Source organism: Carya illinoinensis, chromosome 10, assembly GCF_018687715.1.
Source record: "Carya illinoinensis cultivar Pawnee chromosome 10, C.illinoinensisPawnee_v1, whole genome shotgun sequence".
NCBI lineage: Eukaryota > Viridiplantae > Streptophyta > Magnoliopsida > Fagales > Juglandaceae > Carya > Carya illinoinensis.
Window position 1 is genome coordinate 22,382,420 of NC_056761.1, and position 17,026 is coordinate 22,399,445.

The 17,026-nt window shown below is 38.2% G+C and overlaps 1 protein-coding gene across 1 annotated transcript; it reads left to right on the forward strand.

The window, feature by feature from the left end:
• The first annotated feature begins 10,800 nt into the window (after positions 1 to 10,800).
• On the forward strand, positions 10,801 to 11,811 carry LOC122278558. Its single transcript, XM_043088737.1, has one exon. It carries the CDS (start codon positions 10,801 to 10,803, stop codon positions 11,809 to 11,811), a length of 1,011 nt encoding a protein of 336 aa, XP_042944671.1.
• The last annotated feature ends 5,215 nt before the right edge of the window (positions 11,812 to 17,026 follow it).

Here is a 17,026-nt window from a genome sequence, read left to right on the forward strand (position 1 = left end):
AGCGAGCATCGAGCGTTCGACTCTGCCTAAATTCGCTCAAGCGGCTTGTCGAGCGCACATCGAATGTTCAACTTTGCCTAACTTTATTCAAGCAGCCAAAAGCCTCCGCTCGAGCGATCTTTATTTTCCCACAACCCGCTCGAGCTCACTATCGTGCGGCAATCGAGCATTTGAATCTGCCTGAATTCGCTCCTGCAATACGAAATTTTGCAAGTCAATAACATGCGCATTTTATTTTAAGTGAGAAAATCATGTTTTGTTGGCGTAAATGGATTTCGGGTGCGTGTGTCTCACGAGCCCAAGGCGGGATCGGTTATTATTTCAGTGGAGCTCCTCTGGTCATTCGAGAGTGTAATATACTAAGTGACGTCCCCTGAGTTGTCGCTAGGTGATGACGGGAGCGGGGGCTAGAGGATGCTTGGCTACGAACGCGCCAGGCGTAGAACTGGGCATCGCTCTATTCACCGACTCTGTGGCCCTTCGCTGGCAAGGGCTAGAGGATGCTTGGCTACGAACGCGCGGGGTACGGAACTGGGCACCGCTCGTTTAGGTGTCACACGCGTGGTCGTTACCTGCGGTGTGGCACAGGAACCAGGGTGTGCGGATGACCCCTAGGGGAGGTCATGGTGCATACAGATTAATTGGTTAATGGTTTGAGTTGGATAAGGGCCAAATGCGACTTTTGGCGGGATATTTGGAAAGGTTATGTTTTTTTGGGCCAAATGGGATTTTTGGCGTGCGTGGAAAAATTATAGTTTTATGGGACATGTGCATTGCATTCTTTCATGCATATTGTTTGAGATAATATGTTTTTATCTAGTGATGTTTGGATTTTACTTACCTGCGGCACCATTTTTGGTACCGTAGATTTTGGTGCAGAGTTCGAGGACGAGGAGGAGGCTGAGCCCGAGGATGCGGCTCCGCCGGGGTACTGAAGTTAAAGTCTATGCTTTGTAGTTAGTTTTTAAAATAATATTTGTGTTATGTAATATTTTATTATGTATGTTTTGAACAGCTTTGTATTAAACGAGAAAAAATTTTGATACTTAGTTATGACTTTCGTTATCTGCTGCGTTTTCTTTTGCACATTCGTTGCTTATACACACACTTGACACTTGTCGATAGGATGGTGACTCGTGATGTCATCATCCGGACGTCTCGATTTTCCCGTGTTTGTGCGTGGGGATTTGGGGGCGTCACAAAAACTTCTTTTAAAACCAAGAAACATATTTCCACTACTAGACTATTGCAACTGATACACATGGATTTTTTTGGACCAAATAGAATTGCAAGTCTAGGAGGAAAATATTATGCATTTGTTATTGTTGATGATTTCTCTAGATATACTTGGGTCATTTTTCTTATTCATAAAGATGAGGCACATAATGTCTTTACCAAGTTATGCAAGAGAATTCAAAATGAAAAGGGTTATACTATTTCAAGTATCCGAAGTGATAAGGGAAAAGAGTTTGTTAATAAAAATATTGAAATATTTTGTGATGAAAATGGTTTTGTACATAATTTTTCTGCTCCTCGAACTCCTCAACAAAATGGAGTAGCAGAGAGGAGCATTAGATCTCTTCAAGAGATGGCAAGAACAATGATCAATGAGAACAACTTGCCTAGTTATTTTTTGGTCGAAGCAGTAAGTACTGCATGTTATGTTATAAATAGAATTATGATAAGGTCTAAATTAGATAAAACCCCCTATGAGCTTTGGAATGAGAAAAAGCCTAACATTAGTTACTTTCATGTATTTGGATGCAAATGTTTTATTTTGAATGACAGGGATAATTTAGGCAAGTTTGATGCAAAATCTGATGAATGTATCTTTCTCGGGTATTCTACTAATAGTAAAGCTTATAGAGTATTCAATAAAAGATTTTGACTGTACAAGAATCTATGCATGTAGTATTTAATGAATCTAATTATTTACTCTCAAAGAAATCTATTGATGAAGAAACAGAAGGTATAAATAACATGGAAAGTCTTAATCTCAACAAAGAGAACACAATAGAGGAAGTTCAACAAGGAATCATCAGGAAAGATCATCAAAATTTAATACAAGATGCAACCAAACAGTAAAAATTTGTGAAAGATCATCCAGTGGAATAAATTTTGAGAGAACCTTCACACGGTGTAAGTACTCGGTCATCTCTTAGAAATATTTGCAATCATACTGTTTTTCTATCTCAAATTAAACCCAAAAATATTGATGAAGCACTTCTTGATGAATCTTGGATTCTAACTATGCAAGAAGAGTTGAATCAATTTGAAAGAAATGATGTTTGGACACTTGTTCCTAAACCCAAAAATCATACTATTATTGGAACAAAATGGATTTTTAGAAACAAGAAAGATGAGTCCAGAGTTATTACTAGAAATAAGACTTGACTTGTAGCCCAATGTTTCAATCAAGAAGAAGGAATCGATTATGATGAGACATATGCACCAGTCGCAAAATTATAAGTTATTCGAATGCTACTTGCATATGCTTGTTATAAAGATTTCAAACTTTTTCAAATGGATGTTAAAAGTGCTCTCTTAAATGGTTTTATAAATGAAAAGGTATATGTTGAGCAACCTCCAGGTTTTGAAAATCATATTTCCCCAAATCATGTTTTCAAACTCACAAAAGCACTATAAAGACTCAAACAAGCTCCTAGAACTTGGTACGAGAGACTCAGTGGTTTCTTGATTGAAAAAGATTTTGCAAGAGGAAAAATCGACACAATTCTTTTCATTATATATGAAAATGATGATATTCTTTTTATTCATATTTATGTTGATGATATAATCTTCGGTACTAATATGTGCCAAGTTTTTACTAAGACTATGCAGGAAGAATTTGAAATGAACATGATAGGAGAACTTACATTCTTTCTTGGATTGCAAATTAAGCAAGTAAAAAGTGGGACATTCATCAATCAATCAAAATATATTAAGGAATTACTGAAGAAATTGGGATGGAAGGTGCTAAGGAAATTGGAACACTAAGAGCCCATCAACTAAACTTGATAAAGATGAAACCGCCGCTGGGAAAAAGCAACAATAGAGGAGAAGTAGCGAGTCCCAAGACTCACCAAGTCGTCGATAGCATCGAAATTTGACTTATTAGCCAAATTATTATTTTCTTGCTGTAATATGGCACCAATGGCAACTGCAGAAAGGACAGGAGGTTGAGGTGCAGAATACCTCATGCATAGATCTAGAGAAATGTTAGAAGAATGAGCCATTGAGAAAAGAATTGAAGGCTTAAAGCAAGAATGTTAAAGGAATGCAGATGAGTTATAGAGATGAGAAGAAAATTTGATGCGGATTGGATGAACTTTAAGATTGATTTTATAGAGATATCATAAAGAACAAGATGAGCTATTATCTAAATCAAAGAGCAATGTGATTTTTTTTTTACCGATTGGTGAAAATGATATTTTTTTAGAAACTCAGAGCTCTTACTCTCGTTTGTCAACAATATCAAGCGATTTTTTCAAATTTTCAGCCACACTTGTCGAGTCACGGACGAATCTATTTTTTCAACTATCTACAGTTTCTACTAACACACCGTTTTCTTAAGTCTATTTACTTACTATGGATCCTTTCTAATGATGCCAAAAGGGGAAGAAGTGTTCAACAAGAACGTTAACATTGTTTGAATTGCTAAACTTGTTATCTATACTTGAAATTATATTTATATTTTTGCTTGAAAAGCTAATGCACAGTCTCAGGGGGAGTTTAAGTATACAGGCTTCAGATTCTATCAAGTATTTGTCATCATCAAAAAGGGGGAGATTGTTGAATCCACGGTTTCAAACTTCATGTAATTATATATTTACACATGGATTTTGATGATAACAAATGAATTCAAATAATCAAGAAGTCTCAAACTCAAGTTGTTAACACAATGGAGTCAAGCACATCTAGGAACCAAGCATGAGTAAGAATGGAACAAGTTCACATTAAAGTCATAGAGTAATATTGTAAATCTCTTAAAAATTTAAAATTAGGATTAACGATTAAAATTAATATTTTATCATAAAATATTAAAATACATTTTCAACATGTGCATGAATATTTTGAAAATTAAATTTGAAAATTATGAAAGATGATTGATTGTCATCTTTCACATATATATTACATGATTAAATGTTTGAACTTTGAAAATATTAAAAATGATTGATTGTCATCTTTTACATGTGCATGTTTTATTTGAATATTTTTAAAAGTGATTGATGTTTTTTTTAACTTATGCAAACGGTAGATGTTTTTGTTTGAACAATTTGAAAAGTAAAGTGTGCTCCTTTTGTCATATGCAAAAAGTAAAAAGATTAGGTTTGAAAATTTTGAAAAGTAAAGTGTGCTCCTTTTGTCATATGCAAAAAGTAAAAGATTATGTTTGAAGTTTTTAAAAAATGAATGATGTTGTCTTTGACAATTGAAAAAGAAGAACCTTTTATTTGAATTTTTTGAAAAAGTGAATGATGTTGTTTTTGATATGTGAATCTTTTTAAATTTGAATATGAAATCTCATATGCCTATAAATAGATCATTTGAGAGCTTCACATTCACAACATTCAGGGCATACAACATTCATTCAAAGCTTTCATTCTCTCTTCCCTAAGCATTGAGCCTTAATCCTTATTCATTTTGAGAGAGATATAGTTTGCGTTGTATTGTTCTTATTTAACTTATTGAGGAGTGTTTTATGATAACCTACCTACTATCAGCTCTTGTATCGGGAAAAGGGTGTGTATAACCCTTGTGCGTATAGAAAGTATTCTACACAGGGAATAGTTGAATCACCACATGTAAGGTGATTGCAAGTGTAGAGGGTGTTCTACACGAATTCTTTATAGCGGTGTTATTCAAAGGTGTAATAGGTTTCTATCTTCACCTGAAGAAGGTTGAATAGTGAATTTGGAGATCCTCAAGGGGTAGCTTGAGGCGAAGACGTAGGCAGTGGGGCCAAACCTTGTTAACATACTGAGTTTGCTTCTCTCTTACCCTTACTCTTTATATTTAGTGTTGTTTCATATTTTGTTTATATTTTATATTATATATGTGATTTATAATTATTTTTTTTTTAAATACAATTCAATTCACGCCCTCTCTTGTGTTGGTCATCTGGGTAACAACCTGCACAAATGATGACACAAGCTGGAAATCTCACCACCACACTCCACCGCCCACTCAACCAGTTACCAAGCCCTCCTTCAGCCAAGGCCAACGTCCCCCTTTCCTCTTGAACCCTATAAATACCCTCAACACACTCTCATTTTTCCATACCTCTCATCCAAGCCTTCTCTTGACTCCTTGAGAGCTTTTCTACTCTTAGTATGCAAAAGAGTGAAACCGAGTGAGTTGTGTGAGTGTTCTTGAGTGAAGTGTGTTTGGGAGTTCTATGGGCCACGAATTTTGTAAGTACCCTTGCCCTAATCTTTGTTTAGTATTAACATATCATGTTGGGTTTTAAATTATGCCATGAGAATGGACTTTGATTGAGTTTAAATGAGGTTAGCATGCTAAATTCAAAACTGGGTTAATTGAGAGATATTGTTTGCATTTGATTACTTTGAGTTCAATTTGTAGTTATGGCATGTCTCAGTATAATTTCATATGCTTCATAAATTTCTTAGAATAAATTTTTATGGTTTCTTTCAAAGTTGGAAGCATGCCATAACAGGTGTTAATTCTATCTTGTGCTAATCATCTAAAGCATGCATGGTTTTGACTAGTTTATGTGTACCTTATGGAAGTTTTGATTAATTTACCTCGGTTTGAATAATGTGCATTTAGAAAATTTTTGTGATTGGGATAAAAGGGAAAATGCATGATATGATTAAGTTTTTAAAACATCTCTTAGTAGATAAAGCTAGAAACATCATGCATGCTTAATGAATGACTTAATGGTGATTGAGGTCTTAAGTCATGTTTAAGTGTTGGAATGAACTTGCATGAGCTAAACTTAAGTTTCTAATTTTTCAGTAAGGTTCGTAGTATTCATGGCACTTGTTGAAATGAGGTACACAAGCATCCATAGGGGTTAATTAGTTGAAATCACACTTAGGTATTAATGGAATGCATGCCACAGGTTGGGTGTGATTAGCATTGTCACAGTTTGATTCTTAAAATTCTAAAGGTATAGATGGTTTTAGAACATAAAAAATACAAGGTTTACGAGATTTGATTAAATTTGTGGCTCATTTGTAAAATAGTAAAAATTTAGGGCCTTATTGGCAATTTTGAAAAGTTTAGGGGTATTTTTGTAAATATCAATTGTTGAACCATTTTGATTGTGAACATCTTCCTTAGAAGCTTACATCCTAACTTAGTATAAACTTGTTCTACGATTTTCCAAACTCGGACAGTTTGTACGTTGGCCTCTAACTTAGACCTTGATAAGTAATTTATGATTTATCAATAAATGCGTGATGACCCAGACTAAGATAAGCCCTTGAGCTTATTTTATTGTAGGTTTGTACATGACAGTTGGGCCATGCAAGGTGGTGAAACCCATTTAGAAACCTTGAATTTGATGCATTAGGCATCTAAGCCCACAAGGGAGGCCCACAAGGCCCATGCAAGTTTGGCCTCTATAGTAATTTAGTGTTTAGAAACCCTAGAGGACTTAGGGCACATGCCCAACCAATTCCTTAGTGCCATTTGTCATCTATTGAGACTCACACTAGGAGTAAATTAACCTAGATGTAATGTGAGGGAAGGGAGGTGAGAGAATTTAGGGTTTGGAGCCCCACACGCCTACCCTAGGACTTCTACCTACCTTTTTGGCACTTGTCATGCATGCAGAGAGTCTTGTTTATAGAAATAAACTTTTAGACACAAGTCAGTAGTTAGGTAGAGCTTCTAGAAAGAAAATGGACACATAGGGAAGGGGCGCCTAGGCAAGCCAAGAAACAAAAAGGGCATTACAACCCTAGCGGAGGATTTGGTTTCTAAAAGATTTGACCAAGTGTCATGCATGCACAATGAAATGATGAAAAAGGAAAGAATGCAGCCTTGGGAAAGGGAAAAATCTTGCATGAAAAGGGAGGACCTATGCGTCTAAGAGCTTCTAGAAGAATATTGTGAGAAGCACACTTGAGGTGGATGGCAATGGGACTTGTGCATTGCCACCCACCATAGCCAATCATACCACGTCTAAGACATTAGAAGATGAAAGATCTTCTTAGGAAAGAGAAGAGCATTTCAGCCGCTAAAACTAACACACACTCCACACGCCGTATGACACACATGCACACTTGTAGAAGATTGAAGAAGATCTTGGTTGGAAGAAGGACTCTTTTGCCACTAGGTAAAATAAATCAAGACACAAGATAAAGGGTAAAAGAGGGAGATAGGGTTTTGGTTCTTAAGAAGCCACACCATTTGTCCAAAAATTTGTATTTGGTTCTCAACATAATCCAATGATGGAGAGGGGAAGAGACACACGGTTTGGATGCCAAATGGCTTCCATGCAAAAGAGCTTTAGCTTTTCAAGAAGGATCACATGCCTATATAAGGGGAGGAGCCAAAAACCTTGAGGTCATTGGTCACTTGGTGAAGTTTCGAGTCATTTGGCCATCTCATTTTCTATCCATTTCCATCACTTTCTCTCAATTCAAACACCACCCAAGCCACTATCTTTTCATTCAAACACGATTCTAAGTGCATGCCAAGCCAAAGACACCATCTACAAAGGAAAGCTATGCAAGGTGAGAAACCAAACACCCTCTTTTCTTACACCTCACACATGGACAAAGGGAGGAAGTTTTGGGTTCCATGAGATTTTTATGAACACATTCTCAAACACACACAGAGGATCACGGAAAGAAAGGGACTTTTAGATTTGATGAAGTTTTCCACATGAGCACACACACACACACACACACCGTTGCATAGTTAGATTTTCTTTTCAAAGGAATGAAGATCCAAATCTCATTTACTTTAAGATTACGAATATAATATCTTTGAGAGAAAGAAGGGCCATGGCCTAAGCACTTGTTTGTACTAGGGTTTTGGTTTCATGAAAGTTTTAGACATGAGGAAGGGAATCCGAATAGTTGGAGACTATTTCTTGTCTTGAAGATAAGCTTCATAAGCCAAGAACACGACACTCACTCACACACAAATTATGGTTTTAAATGATCAATTCTAATGAATATGAAACTATATTTTCAGCTTGCTAATTGTAGGATATTGGACTTTTTTGTAAGTAGACCTTTAACTTACTCTCGAATATTACAAGTATATAATACGTAAACTTGCTTCATCGTATTGGATTTTATGACACTTTATCATGTCATGTAATCAGTTTTTTTGAGTACTTGTTATTATGTTATATGTTGATTGATTAATTGCTATTCAATTTTCACCATGCAAATGAATAATGATATATACTACACTTAGCACTCAGATTCACATGTTATGATGCACTTGTTGATATTTGATGCCTAACCAAATTTGTTAGAAGTTTTAAGTTTATGAAATGATTTAATATTCGTATGTATATTCACATGCATGATTCGGCCATGGGTGTCTTTATTAGTGATGCATAATCAAATGTATCAAAAGATTCCAAGTTCACGTAAAGATTGAATATTATGTATACAATTTCCTGTATGTTTTGGCCATGACTATGTTTGATGCATTACCAAGTATATGTTAGAAGTTCCAAGTTCATAAACTAAATGAATATCCATGCATATGAAGGCTTGCATGCTTCGGCCATGCATAGTATATGAGGTAACGCAATTGCTTTGTTCCTAGTTTGTTTGTTAAATGTCAATATTTAATTGAATGAGAACATGGTCGCATATTCTAATATTTTCAAGCCATAATGTGGAATGTATATGGTTGCACATAACTATGTGATGTATGGTTTTCATCAAGTCTTGACATACATGGGTAACATGTTTTATGAAAAGAGCAAGATATCATAGTCCATATCACATGCATTGGGCTTGTGAAATGTTTTTAAAAGGAAAGAGTCATTAAAAATTTTGTCACGACCCCAATTTCTAGGATGAGGAATGCCATATTGGAATTTTTCAATCCACTCAGGAGTGTCTAAAATAGAGCAGTAGCTCATAGGTCAATGAAATATAGTCATCAAACCTCGAATGGTTCCTAGAAGGAAATGATACTGGAGCAGGGTTGCACCTAAAGCTAGTGGGTGCCATACGGTGAAGGCAAAAATGCGAACTATGTACTAAATATGTTTAAGAATAAGACGTAGTCACTTCAATCAAAGTAGGCAATTGGTTGATGTAGTAGCTAGTGGAGAACTATCAAGACCCCAACAAAAATCGTCCTAGGACAAGGTCCTAAACATGCATGGACATTTGAGATTGGGCCACATATAGGGTCGAGCCTAGCTTTAGAGGACTTCTCTAGGGGTCTAGTGCAGACCCTTGGAAGATTGTGGGAATGGCACAAGTCAATTGCAAGATGGCTCACATCTTTCAATTGACACTACTGTTGACATCCCATGACAACCCTACAGGTCATGCCTTGACATGCCCCGGTGGCCCCATGAACCACCAGCATGTCCAGCACCATTAGCGTGCCCAGTCGCCCATCAACAAGCCCACAGGTGTGCCATGGCATGCCCCTAATAGCTCTAAGGACATGTCATGGCCCTCGCCATGGCATGCTCTTAACAACATCGCTAGCATGCCATGGTCGATTGCCATGGCACACTTATGTTAGACGCATAGACATGCCATGGTACGCCTAGGACATCCCAGCTACCTATGTCAGTCAGTGCTTTGCAGGCAAGGCAGGTGGCATGCCCACGAGGCATGCCATCCAGAGCATAGTTCCAGCCCGTGCCTTGCAGCCTCAGCGCCCAGACCTTCAGTGTAACGCCCGTCCTTGTGGTGGGACCTTTTCAGTTCGATTTTGATAAAAATCGATAAGAATTACGATTCTTTTAAAATTTCTTTTCCATTCATGCCAGGATACAAAAGACTCAATGCTATAAATAAAATTCATTTTCTTAATTAAAAATTATAGCGGAAAACATTAAACTTTCATAATTAAAGTTTCTCGTATACAACATCTTACCTAGGCCTTTGTGCCCTTCCCCTTTGGCTATGTCTGTCTTAACCTATCATGCTCATCTTGTGCCTGGGAGGGCACACATAAAAACTAAAATGAGTTGATGACTTGTAAGCATTACTTCATACCATTAAACTATAATAACATAGATTTCCAGTCATGCATTTATCATTCCGTACATACATAATACTTAGCACGCATACATCTTTCTTTTCGTTTGAAAACGTTGCGAGGTGGGGTTTTTTTTTAAAACATGCTTTCTTCTTTAAAACAATTCCCCACGCATCACTGCCTTCATTTTTTGAAGAGTCTTTTTATGCATTGATCTTTTTACGTACATTCATGCATACATACATACATATTGCTCGCTGTATTCCTTTGGTTTTGAATAGTTCTAAATGGAGAGTTAAAGAAGGAGATATTTATTTTTGGTATGATAAATGGCGGGATAATGGTCCTTTGATAAATGAATTGCCTCTTGTGGGTCAACCTTTGATAAAAATCAAAGAATGCCGGTTGTCTGATGGATGGGATGTGAACTTGCTTGAAAATTTAGTGGGATTAGAGAATGTTGATGATATCCTTGTCTCCTTATCCGGTCCTAATTCGGGTAAGGATGTTCTTGTCTGGACCCAATCAGAGGAAGGGTTGTTTTCTGTTCAGTCTGCATGACAGTGTATTAGAGTCAGAGGCACTTCTTTTGAATGGCATTCTTGGATTTGGCATAATAGTCTTCCTCTAAAAATGTCTATTCTTTTCGGGAAGGCTTGGCATAAGGCTTTGAGTGTTGATGATAGGCTACGTCGAGTTGGTATCCCTATTGTCTCCAAATGTGATTGTTGCTGTGTTGGTCACTATGAGGACATAAATCATGTTCTATTTGAGGGCGATTTTCCAAGAAAAATTTGGTTAACATTCTCTAATCTTTTTGGGTTACCAATGGGTAGAAATTGGGAACAACATGTTTCCTCTTGGTTCCGACGTGCTAAGTCATCTTCTCAGGTGGGGTATATTGTGGGCCTCATGCCTGTCATTATTACTTGGAGACTTTGGAGGCAAAGATGTCTAGCACGAATGGAGGGTTCTTTAGAATCCTATGATATGGTTATTAAGTCAATATCTTTTTGGGTTCGATCGCTTGGTCTGATGGGTGAAAAGTTTCATACTTTATCTCGCTTTGATGGTATGATCCTGGAGGCTTTATGCATTAGACCAATGCCTTTAAAAGAAAGGACTTGTAAAGTGGTGCAGTGGCATAAATCCCCATTAGGATGGTTTAAATTGAACACAAATGGTAGTAGTCTTGGGAACCCGGGCTCTTGTGGTACGGGTGGTGTTATTCGCCATGCTACTGGACAACTAGTGAAAGCCTTTGCCTCTCCTAGTGGTATGGGTTCTAATAATAAAGCAGAACTCCTTGCTCTCTTATATGGTCTGCGGGAGTGCACTTCTCTCCATCTTTCTAATGTAATAGTAGAGGTTGACTCTATGGTGATTATTTCGTGGTGGCATAGAGGTCATTGTGGGGTTTGGTATTTGGAGGATTATTGGGATGAAATTGTTGTTTTAGCCCATTCCATTAATTGTAAATTCCAACATGTCCTACGAGAGGGTAACAAAGTAGCGGACTGGTTGGCTAAAGCTGGTGCGGTTGGAGTTTCTTCAGATTATTCTAATACTTCTTCCATGCCTCGGGTTCTCAGAGGCTTGATTCGGTTAGATTTATTAGGGATTCCTTCTATACGTTGTTGTTAAGGTTCGTTTGTTTTTTTTTTTTGTTAGTGTTTCTTTTTGTTTTGTTTACAGATGTTTTTTTGTTACCACGGTTTTCCTCCGCCATAAGTGAGGGTTTTATTAATAAACTTGGGCGGGCATCACTATTGGACATGTGATTGCTCACTCTTCTTTAAAAAAAAATAAATAAAAAAAAATACATACTTACATTCGTGCGTTTATCTTTTCTTACTTACGTACATTCATACATTCAACCTTTCCATACATACATGCATCCTTTCTTAACATGCATCCATTCTTTCTTTTCACTTTCATTGGCCATAGCACACTGTTACTCCTCGTGTGCTAAGTTAGCAGTCTTTTGGACCTGATTCCGCCTGTGGCCATGAGTTGGGAATCCATTCCGTCAAGGTGCAGCACTGGGTGCACTACCAGTACTACTTACCCAGCATTACAATCTGCCCCATCCAATCTATTCATTTGGTACCATTTCCATTCCAGTCCATGTGGCCCTTACGTATTTTCATACATCATACATTCAGTCCGTTCATTTCTTTATAGTCCTTTCCTTTCCTTTACAGTCCATTCTTTCATTTCAGTTCTTACCTTTCTTACAGTTTTTACAGTTCTTCGGTTCATAACAGTTTTAATTAAGAAAAAGGGTTTTCTCTCCTTTATTTTGTAAAAGTCATTTTAAAAGAAGTTTTCTCTTCTTTTAAGAGAGGGAAAATAATTTTCTTTCTTTTCTTTTAAGAAAATTTGTTTAGAAAGAGTCATTTTTAGGAGAGAGAGTATTTAAAAAAATCTGTTTTCTTTCTTTTCTTTTCTTTCTTTTCATTTCAATTTCACTCCTTAAAGCTTCATTTCGTTCTTTTCATGAACATACATACAATACGTACTACTTATAGCATCCATTCACATGCATACACGTACATACTTTGGGTGTGCAAAAAGGGACTGCCAAGGAAGGCCGCTATATACTTATACTTGAAAACTTACGTTTCATTTCTTCTTCTTTCATAAAACATGTATTCGTGGAGAAAATGTTTGTTTTCCTTTTAGAGAAAAGCTTTCGTCTTTTTCTTCGTTTGTATATAGAAAAACTCTAGAAGAGTATGAACGTAATACTTACCTGGACTTCATGTCATACTCAATCCATGCAGTCCATTCGTGTGCGTGTCAGATGGCAACCTACATGCATACACATAACCTTACGTCATCATCTATCTAATGCATAAGGAACTATTTTAAAAATAGAACTATGCCTCACTTGGAACACTCTCCGTCCATCCCTGGGCTCTTACGTACCATTTACTATGCTAAAACTTTCGGGCCTTATTCCTTAAAAGTGAAACTTTGTGATTCACCTTAGGGTGAAGACACTAAAACCTCCATCCCGTTCTTCTATTTGCACAATCCGACGCATGATTCCGACTGATAGAGTCATGCGTCTCAACCTTAGACTACTTACTCTTTCACTACCTTTACGTATCTTGGCCCATACTACATCCTCATTCCCATCCAGACAGGCTACATGAATTCAAGCCAACATTGGGGCTAAAACACTATGTAACCATACTAAGGACAGCTTACCCATTATATATGGTGAACCTGCCCGACACATGTGTCTCGCTAGAGGCACATGTATCTCATCCCCTTTTATCACCTGAGAGTAACTTATAGCTCTAATGAATGCTCGCTTGTATAAATAAGCTCCATACTCCAACACCAACTTGCTCAGACCCGGTTGATAGGACTCTTCCTACTTCCCGGACCTATACAAGTTCATCCCAACACTTGATAAGAGAGGATTACATTCACAAATGCACCTCTGTCACGTCACGTAGTTCGAGACTAATCTCGAGTCACATCATGATACCCATCATGCTTCCGCTGCACACTCTGATACTTTTCCACCACTTCCTTATACTCTTAGCCATAGTCAATCACAAGGGGACACCCGTCACTTCGGACTACAGGCCATATCACCACTACTTTGGGACACTGTTACATAGTTCCCGCCACTTGACAAGAAGACTGCATCCAGAAATGCACCTCTGTTAGACTATGCAGCTCGAGAAATATTCCCTAATAATAGCACAAACCGCTGCACTCTCTGATACCTTTTTCATCACTTCACACATATCTTCAGCCACAAGTCAGTCTGAAGGCAACACCCATTACCTAGACTACAGCCACATCACCACTGTTTCAGAACACTGTTACACCATTTCCCGACGCTACACCATACACTCCACGCTTCTCTGCTACGCTATCCAACCCTTCGTGACACGCCATCCGGTGTATCACGACCTAGTACGGAGTACACTCATGTGAACTCTCTTCCATCCACACTACAATAAACATCACTACGATACACGTCTCACGGTGCATCGCTACGTGACCTGGAGTACGCGTCACGCATACTTCTTTCACTACAAAACTTGTTATCATGACGCACATCACACGGTGCATCTTCATACAACTAGGAGTATGCTCCACGTGCACTCCCTTCATTCTATGCCACACTTCACTACAGTGCACGTCACGCAATGTGTCGATGCACTACACAGAGTATGTTCCACGTGTACTCTCTTCACACCTCATGCCGTATTACAACTATGGCATCCATCTCACGCCCACTTCACAGCAGATTCCACAATACTACAAATCAAGCCCAACACTTCACTTCACAACTACGCAGTGAACTCCACAAATACTAACTACATAGTCTATAGTCCAACCAATCAACTATGTTAAACATAAATAATTGGGATAGAGGGTTATACCATCGATGGGATAACCCGTACGTCGCTCGCTACTCATCACAATCAAGCATCGAAGGAGCGTATGTGGTGGTAACACCACGTACGGTGGCTATCTACCACATAAAGTGGCGGTTTGGGCTTAAGTATAGCTAGGCATGGCCTTGGAAAGGCTCATGATGGCCTCGTGGTGGTCAAAGGTGGAGAAGCGCAGAGGCATCACCCCGTGAACAGGGAATCCAAAATGCTAGGAGTTTGCTTGAGGTGGAGGAAAGCCATAGAACTTCATGGGAAGCTAAGGAAATGTAGAGGAAGATGTGGTGGAGCTGTAGTGGCGAGGTGGTGGCCATACGGTGGCTCACGGTGGCGGATTGGCTACTTGAAGTGGATTTCGGCCTTGGAGAGTAAGAGCAGTACATAGCTCTGTTGGGCATGAAATTTCTTGGGGAAGGTTGTGGCGATGAGATGAACAATGTGGTGGTAGTGAAACACCATGGATAGCCGTGTACGGCAGCTTATGGTGGTGCAACCGAATCTATAGCTATGAAGACCCATTGGAGAAAAAGAGAGAGTTAGAGGAAAAGGAGGACATGGAGAGGAAGCCCATGATGTGGTGAATCCATTGGTAGTGCTTGATGGTTATTTCAGTCGTGTATGGTGGCTCTAGGTGGAGGAAAAGGCTTGAAGACCCATTTGCTTGGAGGAAGAAGGAGAGGGAGAAGGTGGTCGGTGTAGCTCACCACCGGTGCAGTAATGGTCGCCGGTGAGGGAGTTCATGCTGGAGGTGGAGCTAGGGCATGGCAGCTGGAGGTGGTGCCGATTGGGAGGCGTGAAGGTCACTCACGGTGGAGAAGAACAAGCACGGGCTGGACGTGCATGGGAGAAAGAGAGAGGAAAGGGAAGAGAGAAAAAGAAGAAAGGAAAAAGTGAAGGGAAAAGGGTACGGGTTGGATATTTAATCCCAGTCTTATGATTCGGGATCCTCAAACACTGATTTGAAAACGCGTAAGTAGTTTATTTAAAATAAAATACTGTGAATAATTAAGATAGAATATTATTTTATAAACTAAAGTTTATAAAATAATATTCCTACATAATTATTTAAAATGATAAAGTATCATTAATTACTCAAAGAGGATAAAACCATTTAAATTAAATATGAGTTTTCAACATAAAGTTAAACCTCTTAATATTTTAAAACAACTAAAATATTTAATATAAGTAATTATCCATAATTATAATATTTTCAGAGCCTATTAAAATATTATAATTGTGTTACATTAAAAACAAGTCTATCTAATAATACTGAAAATATCTTCTATCGATATTTTCATAATATTTAAAATTTTCGTAAGCATTAAAATATCTATCTTACTTTGAAAACTGCTGGATAACTTTCAGAATATGCCATCAAGGTACAATGCTTAGGATAAGGCTCAGCAAGCAGATCGAAGCTAGGCACGTCAAACAAGGCTCAACACATTAACCGAAGCTCAACACATAGATCAAGGCTTAGCATGTAGATCGAAGCGAAGCACGTATAACAAGGGTCAACACGTAGACTGAAGTTTGACACGTAGATCGAAGCTCATAAAGAAGAAAAAAGAAGGAGCGGATATCAGATTCAGCTTGGGCCATGCATGCCCATTACCCAGGCCATCAACCCTAGCCATACAGGACCATCGCTCAAGCCACTTGACTGGGCACCACAGCAGCAGCATGGCATCACCATTTGCCCACCATCAGGCCTAGGCATGGCACCATGCCATGACCACCATCAGCAGGCCACACACAGCATCATGTCATGCCATGCCCACCACTAGATCAACACATGGCACCATGCCATGCCATGCAACTAGCCATCAAACTAGACCAGGACTACCCCAACCGTGGGACATGCACCATCATATCCCACCATGGGCCTTGCATGCCATGGCCATAGGGCCATTTATCCCTTATGTTATTTACTTTATTTATTTATTTATTTTACTAGGGACCTTTTTGGGGATTCCAATTTGTAAGCTCTATAAATAGAACCCTTAGTAATTTCATTTTCATCTTTTGGCTTTTTGATCTTTTGACATTTTCCTTTGTGGAACAATTTGCTGTGTTCTTGTGAACACTTTCGGCGCTTTTGCACTTTGGCTCTTTTAGATGCAATTTCTGAATCCCAAGGAGAGGATTAACACCTTGCAATTCATGAACAGGTGTTGAATCTTTTTATCTATCTATCTTTGTTCTTCCATATATCTTTATTCATATATTTTCCTATTTGTTCTTATGTTTCTTTGCATATTAAACATATCCTAAGCCTTATTATTCATTCTTGATTTCTCAAAATATCTACAAATACCAAAAAGAATGTCTTCATCCTCCCTTGTTGAGTTGTTATCCTTTGTGTTCATACACTTTCTTGCGTGTTCATCAACTCTCCATTGTGTTCATATATTTTCTCGCATATTCCCATCTCC

What these genes read in the sequence shown, in the direction of transcription:
- LOC122278558 (XM_043088737.1), top strand. Translation starts at nt 10,801, where the DNA reads ATGTCTATTCTTTTCGGGAAGGCTTGGCATAAGGCTTTGAGTGTTGAT.